Consider the following 13,509-nt stretch of genomic DNA (forward strand, 5'->3'; position numbering starts at 1 on the left):
ATCGAATACGATATTCAACTTCATACCTGTTCCTCGGTTGAGAGACTTTGTTGAATTTTGTTTTTCAATAAATTTCTAGTTTGTAAAAGATCAAAGCGATTGAAATACTCCTACTTTCCGGTATACAATATTGAAGATAAAGTCATTGGTTGAATCAACAATTGATTGAAATTAATCTAATTTTAATCAAACAAGTACAAAAAATCCAAAATCAAACAAACGCAAACATATTTTGTATTACAAAAATACAAATTTTTCTATCATATACAAATTTACATAAGTCAAAAAATGAAAAGCAGTAGATTTATCTTAAGGGTTTGTCTAACATATGCAATATTGCACATGTTAAAGAAACTAAAAATAGTAACTTTTCATTGAAAACCAACAATTAATTATTAAAAATTTACATATTTAATATAAATGCACAAGTTTCAAGTCAAATTACTACTTTACACTTCTTATCATGTGCGAAAAACCCTTATCTTAAAACTAATGCACTTTATATTAAATATATATAATTTTGTAACAATTTTAATAAAAAAAACTCTATTTTTAGTTGTGTTAGACTAAGGGTGTGTTTGGTAAAAAAAAGTTATAAGCTAGCTAATAGTTGATAAGCTAGCTGATAGCTGAAAAGCTAGCTTATAGCTGATGGCTGATAGCTTATAGCTGAAAAGTTAGCTGATTAAAATTAAAAGTGTTTGGTAAAATTAGCTGTTGAAGTGACTATAAATATAAAATGACATAAAAGGACATGGTTGATTAATTTGTTTTAATATCATATATATAATTTTTATCACTTAACACATTTATTTTTAAATATTTAAATATATTTCAAATTATTTTCATCTCCAAAATAATAAATGTATTTATGAATTCAATCGAATTTTTTTATTTAACAATTTTTATTTTATTTTTATGAATTTTATTTAACTAAACTTGCTTCACTATTTATTATAAATTTTATATAAAATTATATATTATATGAATTATGAGCAAAGTAAAATAAAAAAACAAAAAAGTGGACAAGAAAATTTAAAAAGTCATACATGGTAAACATGGTTAGTTTAAGAAGATAGTGGGTAGTTTTTTTTATTATAATAAAATAAAATAAAAATTAAGAAAAGGTTAAAATGGGAAGAAAGTATAAAAAGCTACAAGCTATAAGCTAAAAAGCTACTTGGATTAGCTTCTTAAAAAACGTTATAAGCTAGTGAGAAAAGCTTTTTACCAAACACATCTCATTTTATCAAAACAAGCTTATAAGCTAATCCAACAAACTATAAGCTAGCTTTTTTGTGTTACCAAATGCACCGTAAATTGGCAATGTTAAATAAGGAGAGCAGGTGTGTTAACGTTATGGTTCGCGTAACCCAAAAGTAATAAATGAGTGGAATGGGAAGAAGATAGTCAGAAAAGGAAGTTTCAAGTCCGACCTGACCACGCGACGCAAACACCTAACTAAGTAAGCTAACCCAACCTAACCACTCCGCTCTCTCTCTCTCTCTCTCTCTCTCTCTCTCTCTCTTCTGAATGCAACCACCGTCGTCCTCGTCTGTTCACAGGTTCGTATTGTCTCTCTCTCACACACTCTTTCTTTTCTCCTTTTCCTTTTTCTAGATTTCCCTTTTTCTCCCTCCACCGACATTACCTTTCATTCCAGATTCCAGATCAATGTCGTTTTCCCTTTTCTTCACCGCGTTTCATTGTGTTAATATCCTTTTCCCAAAATCAGCTATCCCTTTTATTTTTACCTTTTAATTTATTTATTTTTATAATCAACAACGATTGTTCTACCTTTCTTCTTCTTCTAGGTATTCATAAATTCTTCCTTATGTTAGTTACATTGTTGTTCATTCACTCTTTGGATCTCGTTTTTCACTCTCGATTATTAACTTTTGTTTTCTTAATTTCACGTGCTTGGTTATTTATCATGTTTCTGTGTCTTTTTTTAAGGTTATAGATCTCAACAACCAACTAACCTTGATGTTGTTGTGTAGGTGACTAGGTGTTAAAATGAGCGGTGTCAAGAATAATACAAGGGTTCACGCTGATGACAAACCTTTTCCTGGATGCTTGGGAAGAATGGTTAATCTCTTTGATTTGACTCCTTCTACTGTAAATGCAAACAAGCTTCTCACCGATAAACCCCACCGCGATCATCATGGTTATCTCTCCTTCTCAAATTTAACTATTAGTTTTCACTTTTTGCCACCAAATTAATTTATTAGTTTGTGATTTTCTTTTGTTGGGTTATAGTGTATGTTTTATGGGGTATTATGGGTTATAGCTTGTAGGTAACGATTAATAGGAAAGTTAGAAAAATGTAAATTTTCTACCTTGGTTGCACTTTCCTATTTGCCTTGTAGTAGTTGTAGTTTTTATTTATTTATTTATTTATGGATATACAACTCTCTTTATGATCTGTCCTTTTTTGTGTTTAGCTGACTTTACCATCATAAAACCTGGTCAATTACTTTTATATATTTTCAAGTAGTTTGTAAGAATAATAATTGTGGTTTTGTCTGTTGGATTTTTTTATGCTACTCCCTCTGTCCCTATATATAAGACCCTTTTGCCAAAATCACGGGAATTAAGATAGTGGATATTTGTATTAAAGTTGTTTGTAATCACTATTGTTTTTACAATTTTATCCTTTAAGAAAGAAGGTTAGTTTATGTTTTCAACATGTTATTTATTGTTGATTGAAGAAAAAGATGTATAATAAATAGGGGCATGTATGTAAAGAAATAATTAATGTAGTTGGAAATAACAAAGGGGTCTTATAAAAAGGGACAAAAAAATTTCTCAAAAGGGTCTTATAATTAGGGACGGAGGGAGTATTAAATTTTTCCATATTAATCTCACTGCATTATAACTGACTTGCATCAGCATCTCTTTCAAGAAGTCAATCCGATGTTTCGAGGACTGCAAGTCCTTCATTTGGTGATCGGATAGAAGATAAGCCGGTAAGTTGGAGAGGGTTACTCTTTTATTGGGTGTAATTCAAAAGAGAAATACATGAGACCATAGTGCTTTGCTGTACTTGTTTTGATTTTTTCCGTTTTTATGGGCTTTGCAGATTGTTTCTGACTCAATGAGAGCGTCTTCAAATAAAAAAGTAAATGGAACACCCATCAAGATGCTCATGGACCAAGAAATGTCCAAAGAAATTGTTTCCAAGCATAGTCCACCAAATGTGGTTGCAAAATTAATGGGCCTTGAAGCCCTTCCACGGGGAGAACATAGTTTAGCTGTGGAGAGAAGCCCTGGAGGAGATTGTTCTCAGCATATGTGTAGTCATTCTGCGACATCATTCAATCATTGGCAGCTGGAAGATAGGTTTATGGACAAGGAAATGCTTCATGAAGTTCATCCGAGCAGAGAACAGGTTGCTTACAAAGATATTTATGAAATATGGCTGCAATCACAAAGAACAAGCAATGTAAGAGACAAGACACCGGAGAGACGGAAGTGGGTTGAAGATGTTAATGAGAAGAAGATGGCTCTTATCCGCCAAAAATTCATGGAAGCAAAGCGTCTGTCTACAGATGAGAGGTTACGTCAATCGAAGGAGTTTGAGGAAACATTGGAAGTTTTAAGCTCCAATAACGATCTGTTAATAAAGTTATTGGATTCTCAAAATCTATATGAACGGCAGTCTACTCCACTGGCTGAGACAAAGCGTATTACCGTTCTTAAACCTTCAAAGATGGTTGACAATGAAAAATTCTGTAGAAAGGGAAACAATAGTGACAAGCATTTTAAGAACCCATTAAATAATGATGCTGTGTGGGAGAAAAATAGTCCTGGATACTCTCCAGCCAGCCAGAAAGTTGATGAGTTCGCTGTTCAACCTACTCGAATAGTGGTATTGAAGCCAAGTTCTGTGAGGGCGCATGATATTAAGGACGTGGTTTCTCCAACGGTATCATCACCTCAAAATCCGCAAAGTGGAAGCTTCTATCATGACCCTGAGGATGATGATCTACTGGAATCGAGAAAAGTGGCAGAAGAAATTACACAACAGATGCATGAAGACGCGAGGAGCTACCAAAGAGATGAAACCGTGTATTCTTCAGTATTTTCCACGGGCTATATTGGCGATGACAGTTCATTCTACAAATCAGATCATGAGTGTACTGCTGGGAATTTTAGTGATTTGGAAGTTATGTCACCATCTCCAAGACATTCTTGGGATTTTGTCAATCGCTGTGGAAGTCCTTATTCGTCTTCATCCTTCAGTCGTGCTTCCTGTTCTCCTGAGTCGTCAGTATGCAGAGAGGCCAAGAAACGACTTTCTGAAAGATGGGCCATGATGGCATCTAAGAAGGGTTTTCAAGAACAAAGACATATGCGGAGAAGCTCTACTTTGGGCGAGATGCTTGCTCTTTCAGATGTGAAAAAATCTCTAATATCTGAATTTGAAGGTATTAATAAAGAACAAGAACCGAATGAATCTGTTTCTTGCAGTAAAAATTTCAATGAAGAAATACGCGCAGATGGTTCTCCTAAAAACCTTCCCAGGTCAAAATCTGTCCCTCTTTCTTCCACTGTCTATGAAAATGGGCTCTACGTTGAAGCTTGTAATAATAATGCTACTAAGGCACACGACTCCAAGGAGCTGACAAAGTCAAAGAGTATGAAATCATCATTTAAAGGGAAAGTTGCGAGTTTCTTATTCTCAAGGAATAAGAAATCAATCAGGGAAAAATCTTGTCTATCTATTTCTACAGACGAGTCTCAATCAACTGTTGCAGAAACATCAGTATCTCCAATAAACTCACCTGAAATCCCTAGGAATGATATTTCTCAAAGCTTCAACGGTGGCTTCTCTGGAGAGTGTTCTCTTTCAACTCTTTGTGAATCATCGGGCAAAACTTTATCCGGTTCTGTCTTGAACAAACAAGGCGTAATATCTCTGGAGGTAATAGCATTTGATCTTTGTTTTCATGGTGCCTTGTGCAAATTTTCTCTATTGGCAAGTTAACTCATAAATGTCTCTAACTCTGCCACCTTTTCTTAGTTGCTCAACTCCCCTCTTCCCCTGCGATAGGGCAAAAGGGAAAGAAAAATGGGAACTAATTGAAATATTGTAGGGTAAAACAGTATGAGATTGGTTCTTCTGAAATCCAAACTATGTTGTTCAGTTGTATGGCTGACTGTCATTTAATCTGTGTCTATGTGTCTAGGTCATAACATGATAATAACAGTCTTAAACTGTATAGTCTTAAGTACCATTTCTTCACTATCCAGAAGTAAGTTTGTGCTTTCTCTAAGCTAACTAATAAATCAGTCCCTTGAAACTTGCACTGTTGTAGAGATGCTTGTATGCATTGTTGCTTCATGGTATACTGTAGTGTTAAGTGTTAATGAAATTGGATGACATGGTGGCAGGTTCTATGTAAGCAAAACTATTTTCTTGGGGATTTTGATATGTGTCGGAATAGTGAAATAAATGAATACCTAGTTATGAATATCATAGGGCCGGTGATAAATAATCTGTCTTTTCTCGGTCAGCTTAGACTTAGTACTGTGAAGCACAACCTCTTTGATTTCTTGCTGTCGAAGATTATAGAATGACGAACTTAATGCCATATACCCTTTTGGATCATATTTGTAACAAATACTTTACATGTACTCAAAGTTGGTAAATAAATGGACTGGAGAAGTTTCTGACACTGTTTTATTTGTTTTCACAGCCTGAATTGACCATGTCAAAGCCCAGGGTGCCATGGATTTCCAGTGAAAACCAGGATCAGCCAAGTCCAATCTCAGTTTTAGAACCTCCATTTGAAGATGAAAATGCAGCTCACGAGTCCTTGGACTGTATGAAGAGTGGTCAGCTTGGTAATGCTGCTTTGCTCTCTCTCTTTATCCCGACCTTGCTATTTTAGCATGTTCTTAATTGAATTTTCTTGTCATTATTGGTTTATTTACTCAAATGTTATCTATTCTGTAGGATCACGGGTGTCTCTGAAGTCTAATTTAATTGACAAATCACCGCCTATAGGATCAATAGCTCGAACCCTTTCATGGGATGATTCTTGTGCAGAGGTGGCAAGTCCGTACCAATTAAAGCCTTCATTGGCTTCCTTGGACACAAAGGTGGAGGACCAAGACTTGCTTGTCTTCGTTCATAAATTACTATCAGCTGCTGGACTTGATGATCAAGAGTCTGACTTGTTTTATTCTAGATGGCATTCTCTTGAAAGTCCATTGGACCCAACATTGAGGGACAAATACGCCAATCTCAATGACAAAGAGCCTCAACCTCTCCACGAAGCAAAGCGAAGACAGAGGAGATCTAATCAGAAGCTTATATTTGATTGTGTCAATGTTGCACTAATGGAAATTACTGGTTACGGATTAGAAAGTTCCTTAATGGGCAGGTTGTGGAGTGGGGGCCACAGAAGGCTCCAAGTATCAGAGGGTGCACCTTCCCTATTGGTGGATTTGATTGTATCCCATATGAAGGAGTTGACATCTAGTGGCATGAGGTCTGTTTGGGGGGATTGTGGGGACAGCAACAGCCTGGTGGTGGAGACTGTTGTCAGAAAAGAGGTCGTGGGTAAAGGGTGGGTTGAGCTTATGGGATTGGAGGTGGATATTTGGGTGAAGGAAGTAGAGGGGAAATTGCTAGAAGAACTTGTGGAGGATGCAGTGGTTGATTTGACAGGCAGGGTCTGAATGGTTGAATTAAATCCTTGATGTGGCTTACTGCTTTGTTTTTTGAATATTGTAACTCTATTATTGTTGTATTCGATTGTTAACACATGGTCCTACTTACCTAATTTATTAAATGCTACTGAAAAATGTTGCAGTATGTTATAGTAATGAATCTGTAACCCATTAAATATCTACACCTCTGCTGAAACAAAGTATATAAAGAATTGCATTGGTTTTAAGTATGAGTAGGGTTATTTATGTGACAATTTCTTTTTTCTCTCTTTTCATTGGTCAAAAACAATGAAGAGAGAAAAAGAAAGAGAGAGAATAAGAGTATAATATGAATATGAGAGAGAAAGTTGTTAAAAAGTGGTTGTATAAATATCATTTCTCTTTTAAGATATACCGTGCTATCCATTCTGATTGCAAATGTAAATATTAGTATGAGACTATTAAATAAATAAAAAATATAAACATTAGGTATCTTCCTATTTAGGAATTTTTTTTTTTTTGCCCTAGGGTAAATAAGAATGACTAGTTGAAATTTGTAGAGGTTAGAAGAATACAGTTGGAAGATCCCTAAAAAAGAGAACTGCAAAAGTGATTGAGAGATAGACTGTAACAAGCTACTACTACGTTGCAATAAGTGTATAATCAATTAAGTTCTGGCAGTAGAATAATATAGTAATAGAGACTCGATTTTGAGTACTCAATCATCAACTTTTCAACGTTGAGTCTGTCTCAGCGGGTGGAAATGTAGACACGGCCGTGGGCCATATGGTGCTGCATATCTGTACAACTTGTATGGAACATGGACCCACCATAACCCTTAAAGAAAGGAATAGTTCATTCCTCTTCTTATTGTCTACATATTGCAATAATACGTTGGTTGGCTCCATTAAATTATGATTAAGATAGAGTCCAGAGTTCGCAACTTCAAGAATCGTCGTCACAAGTTTATGATTGTACGTTGTTAGTAAATTCAAGGTCATCTGATCAAAATCGAACCATCCACATTTCAATCTAAAATATGTTTGATCTTAATCAGATGGTCTTGAGATACTGATTGTGTGCATTAAAGACTGAACTTAATCTGAATTTCAACATAAGACATAACCACAAAGAAATGAATTGCATCTCCTACGGTTATAATCTTGACCGTAAGTTGAAGATGGAATGATTATGATTTTAAGTAGTATTATACATCTATTTTAGAATTTAAAACATAAATTGTCCATGTTTATCAACTAGGGTGACTACATTCAATCTGATGGAATGATGATGACTTTTTCACAACCAAACATTAACATGATGAGGAGTGATTCTAATTCCCTAATCCATATTATACAGCTGAATGGGAGCACGTTCAATTTGTCTGTTCTAAATTAGTCCATGACATGATGGCTGATAGTGCACCAGATGACAATACTAAGATGCAAAAACATAGCACTTGCACTATCCAAACAGCCTTTCCCTTTTGTCTCAAAACTTGTCTTATGCAAAAACAGCCTTTCACTTTTAATTACAAAATTGAATTTATTTTTATTGTTTTTTATTTTAAAATTTAAAAGTGATAGTTGTTTTCATTGCTTTATGTACAACTCTTTAAAAATAAAAGTTATATTAAAAATAGCAAGAGTTTTAAAATCTTAGAATAATAATAATAATAATAAATCAGACTGAAACTAGGGTATCATATTATGCATTCAAAATATAACACAAGGTACTTCTTATGAGCAAAATTTAGGAGATGTTTTTGACCAAGCTTTTAAAGTTTCATATATTTATAATACATTAGACGTCAGTGTCATGCAATAAAATAAATTACAAAAATGTATGGATATTATAGCTGGTTTTAGCAAAAGCAATCATATTTGAGATATTGTTAGAGAGACGTCTAAATATAAACACCCTCGGGGAGATTTAAATATTGATTCAACAAGTTATGAGCATTGCGAGTGACTAACAATTTTTGCTAGATTCAATCCTCAACTGTAACTATGTTTAATGTAAGATTCTCTTACAACACATGGAGTGTCGCATATACTAAGGGAATTTTGTGGTCCAAAAACCACTCACGAGTTGAAGCAAGTTTATTTTATATTATGGTTTTTATTTATTGGCACATCCATTCTATAGAATCTATTTCGTTTGAGAAAAAGGGGTTATTCAGGATTACGTTGTTCAGAGCTGGTTCATCTGAAAAGTATTATTTGTTATTAAACATGGTATATAAAATGAGTACAAACCAACAATTAAAAATTAATACTGTTATGGGATTATCGTGCCAAATTTAATAATGATATTTAATCCAAGTCCTAAGAATGATCAGAAGGCGTGGTCAACTTGTATTATTTTTAAATTTTACATCATTTTTTTTTATAAATTTTTTTTTGCAGTACAAGCGGAACGTACATAAATTATGATGAGAAGTTGATGTTCCGAGTTTGAACCTACGCTCCTATATACTAATTGTCTCTGCAACATTTTACCATCATAACTCATAAGCGTGTTTACACGGTGATGTATTATTTATATGTTCACATTATAATTGTATATACTAACTCGTGGGATGCAATGAAAGCTAAATAGATTAAGAAAAAAAGATTCTTGGGCATATATGAATATGATCATGTAAGCCAGGTACTAATCATAGTAGCTAACTCGGAAACTGAATCAAAATAGACAAATAATATTCCAAAAAAGAAAGGGTATAGTGGCATTTGTCAAAAGACTCAAAACTCAAATGTGAGAAAGAAAAAAAAAAAGAATATTCCAAAGTGGCAGGTATTCTGGCAAATGGTTATTCAGGGAAGCCAAAAATTATTGCATCTTCGACTTAAAAATTGAAATTTGAAACACAACCCGTGACAGCTCTATTTGACTATGTTACATGAAGATAAGGCTTATAATAGAGAATAATTAATTAACTTCAGCTTACATCCTTGAGATCCTAAAATTGCAGGAGTAAGGCTGATTCTTGAAAGGGACTGATATTTTTTTCTTTTATCACTTGTCATTTTCTATATCAAATAAAAAAAGATAAAAATATTGTACCAAAGAAAAGATTGAAAGATGTCTGCGTCTGTTTGGATGATCAAAGAAAGTGAAAGGAAAGAAAGAGTAAGGAAAGATTATATGAGGAAAGAAAAAGAATAGAAAATGAGAGGATTGTTTTGGTTGTTTGGTATAAAAGAAAATGGAATAGAAAGTTGAAGGAAAGAAAGATATATATTTATTAATTGACATAAATACCCTTGTAACCTTAACAATTTTCTTTGACTTTTATTCAATTTTTTTTTCAATTAAATTAAATCTTTAGTGAAGCTTTTAAAATTTTAAATTAAACAATGCTGACAATTTTCCAACTTTAGCAGAAAAAAAAGGGGCAGTATTTTTTGTACATAAAATAAAGGCCAATTACTTTTTTAATGCACTGCAGTTTAAAATAATATATAATATTTTGCATATTGTTGATATTACATTAAAAAGGGTTACTTTTGTCTTTTTCTAAAAAGCATGGTTTCCCTCATGTTTCTGTCCATTCCAGAGCGGAAAGGATTTTTGTGTGGATCCCACGTAAAACTTTCTTTCCTTTCTCATGTGTTGGAGTTCCAAACCATGGAAAGGGAATCTTTCCACTAACTTTCTTTCATCTCTTCTTATCTTTCCACTGAACCAAACACACCAGGATAAGGATAGAAGAAAAAAGCTTCTTTTTCTCTCTCCATTTTAAGGATTTACTGTATTGGTTTTACTGGAATACAAGAAACTGTGACTAAATTCTTTAAATTTCTTATATGTCCGGTGAGAATGGATGAGAGACAACGGTGGTGGAAAGTGCTCCGGTGTGACGGTGATGGTTTCCGATACGGTAATGATGAATCTTCGTGGTGGAACGAAAGGTGCCTGCAGACACGTTAACACTTTAACGCTCAAGTCAGTAATGAAACTGAGAAAGAGTGTGTAAAAAGTGTTGTAAAAAGTGAATCATGCCATGAGGGGGGAAGCAATGTCACCCTTATATAGACGCACATTGGAAATAACCGCCTCCGAATTTTGCGGCGTGTGATTAGGAACATTTGGAGGACACCTATAGCGTGATCCTTGCATGGGGAAGCGTTTGTATGTGATTTGACGTGTCAAAGTTGACGTGTGTGGAGCCTTAAGACGGTGTAATTTAGATCACGTGCCAGCATGGGATTGGTCTTCTGACCGATCTATAACATTTCTTAAACAAAAAATGAAGATATTTATTACTATGATTTTAATGTATAAACATCTAATTATACTAAAAAAATGTATAAATGTTTAATTAATATTATTAACTTTTAGAAAGTGTAGTAATAGACATCTCAATTTTTCTTTCTTTTTTTTTTTAAAAAAAAAGGGGAAAGTGTTTGTTCATTTAAAGGATTTTAGAGGTAACAAGGAAAACGGATTTCAAATGAACTCGTTTACCATTCAAGACTCAATTTATGTAATTTTTATTAAATAGTTAGATGAAATGACAATGACAATTAAAAATTCGTACACATAAATACAAAAAATTTCCTCCTTGAAATTGTAGGTTTCGTCAATTACCCCTTGAAATTAACAAAACTTCAATTACCCTCTTGAAATTGCATAACGTTAATCAATTTATCTCCTCCGTCAAATTTTTATGTTAACTGTTTACGGTTATGATCAAATACCCCCTGAAATTTTGCACTTATGTGCAAAATGCCCCATAAATTTGGAAATATTTTTTTTTTATCCTTGACTCAAAAGATATTAAAGACAAACAAATTAACAATTATTGATCATATAAATATGTATGAAATGTATGTTTATGCAGCTATTGGTCATATAAATCTTTATGGAAGGTATGTTACTCTCATGTGTTTTAAATATATACATATATAGAAGACGTTTTTTTACACGAGTTGGTAATTATATTAGAGTGTAGTCATATAGTACACAAGTCTTTGATAATTGTGTGTCCATATGTTAATATCTGCAGAAGGAAGAAGAAACAATGCTTGTTGATAAATATGAAATGTGAATGAAAAGGCTGCGCATGACAGAATCATGATTTCTTTGACATATATTCATTCATTTTCTTGTGAATAGAATTTTTATGACAACAGTACAATATACTACTTGAAGAACTAAATGTATGATTTTTGGTAAGAAAAAAAATCTAAATTTTTAAGTTTAAGGGGCATTTTGCACATAAGTGCAAAATATCAGGGGGGGTATTTGATCATAACCGTAAATAGTTAACAGAAAAATTTGACGGAGGGGTAAATTGATTAACGTTATGCAATTTCAGGGGGGTAATTGAAGTTTTGTTAATTTCGAGGGTAATTGACGAAACTTACAATTTTAGGGGGGAAATTGACCATTTACTCTATTTTTTACTAAGAACGTTTTTTTTTTTTACTAAATTTTTACCAAGAACGTAACAACATTAATTTAAGTTCTCTAAAAGAACATTAATTTAAAAATTATTTCTTTTTAACTCTCTCAATATCTTTTGGCTCCTCAAAGTTCACTTTTTACCCATATCTATACATAATATATGTTAGGTTACCTTACATACCTTAGATGATTGAGATATATCATTGTACTTAGTGATTTCAGAGTTTGGAACAGATGATTGTTATTTTATGTAATAGAATTGGGCATTTATGTATATTCTTTATGTTGCTCCGAGTCCTTTCCTGTATTTTTTTTGATACCTCAGGTAGATAGATAACTCCTGGATGGTTAGGGAAATATCTACCGGATGGTTTGGGAGATAACATCTGGATGTAAAGGATCAGGGGTAGAGAGAAAATTTTGGGGGGCCTAGGAGATATTGAGGATGATCATTAAGAAAGAAAATTGTTTTTCTGACAATGAAAACTTCCTATTAACACATGTAAAATACGTAAAAAAAAAAAAAAAGCAATTTTCACTAAGAAATTCTCAAAACTGTGGTGGTGTAAGCTGACGCATCTAGCAAGCCACAAGTATTGGGCCTTGTTTTCAATTTTCACTTGGTTGGTTTTCTTCATGAGAATTTCTTACCCCATCCTCCAACATTTTCACACACCCTATTTGCATTATAAAATTTGGGAAAAATTGTGTATTTTTTTTTTACACTTTTTAAATTATATAATCCAAGATCCATGGGATGCGCGAGAAACAGCAGGGTGAAAAAAGATACAGCATTTCTTCAAATGTGACATATTAGGACCAAAACTGATTGAGATTAACAAGTGAGCATACATATCTATATAACACATTTAGATTAAGAAGTTCTCAATCATAGAAAGTCACATACATTGGTGCCCTCATAAGTTTCTATTTGTGAAGGAAGCATATATATATATATTTCAAAGAGAAAATAGGAGACACCATGTCGCCGGAAAATAGTTTTACATTATGGTTTAATAAAACAAGTAAATGGTAGTTAGTTCAAAAAGCCCATGGTGAATTAGATTTATCATGTATGTAATCTATTTTCAGTTGCAGTTTTTCTTTAAATATTGAAGAATGAAATTAATGAAAAGTGTTGCATGGGGGTTTTAACGTGATCATAGACATATTGAAGTTTTGGAGAAGAGACGAGGTTGAAAATAATTTATTTTATTTTCTTATACAAGCAATTTTTCTATGTTGTTTCTAAAAAAGTGTTTATCTAGGTTTGGTCATTTTGAATTTTCGAAAAAAAAAGGTTTCAAAACTGAAATATTTGGAAAAGAATAACATTTCAAAATACCACTTTTTTCAGAATAAAAAAATCAAATAAAAAAGGAAACATATAGCATAAAATAAATCAAATTTTAAAATAACCCCCCTTTTCACCCAAAG

The 13,509-nt window shown here is 33.0% G+C and overlaps 1 protein-coding gene across 2 annotated transcripts; it reads left to right on the plus strand.

Moving 5' to 3' along the window:
- Window positions 1-1,366: 1,366 nt before the first annotated feature.
- On the plus strand, window positions 1,367-6,911 carry LOC11425227 (uncharacterized). Of its 2 annotated transcripts, none has more exons than XM_039828349.1 (6): window positions 1,367-1,565; window positions 2,001-2,167; window positions 2,890-2,969; window positions 3,083-4,927; window positions 5,703-5,850; window positions 5,963-6,911. In XM_039828349.1, exons 2-6 carry the CDS (start codon window positions 2,017-2,019, stop codon window positions 6,688-6,690), a joined length of 2,952 nt encoding a protein of 983 aa, XP_039684283.1. In that variant the 5' UTR covers window positions 1,367-1,565; window positions 2,001-2,016; the 3' UTR covers window positions 6,691-6,911. The 2 variants fall into 2 exon arrangements, with proteins under 2 accessions (XP_039684283.1, XP_003625464.1); XM_003625416.4 differs by having other exon boundaries at window positions 2,893-2,969.
- The last annotated feature ends 6,598 nt before the right edge of the window (window positions 6,912-13,509 follow it).

The sequence above is a fragment of the Medicago truncatula genome, chromosome 7, assembly GCF_003473485.1.
Source record: "Medicago truncatula cultivar Jemalong A17 chromosome 7, MtrunA17r5.0-ANR, whole genome shotgun sequence".
Lineage (NCBI taxonomy): Eukaryota > Viridiplantae > Streptophyta > Magnoliopsida > Fabales > Fabaceae > Medicago > Medicago truncatula.

Coding starts and splice junctions, on each gene's coding strand:
- LOC11425227 (XM_039828349.1), top strand. CDS start 2,017: ATGAGCGGTGTCAAGAATAATACAAGGGTTCACGCTGATGACAAACCT. Junction 2,970..3,082: donor ATCGGATAGAAGATAAGCCG/GTAAGTTGGAGA, acceptor TGGGCTTTGCAG/ATTGTTTCTGACTCAATGAG. Junction 5,851..5,962: donor TATGAAGAGTGGTCAGCTTG/GTAATGCTGCTT, acceptor TCTATTCTGTAG/GATCACGGGTGTCTCTGAAG.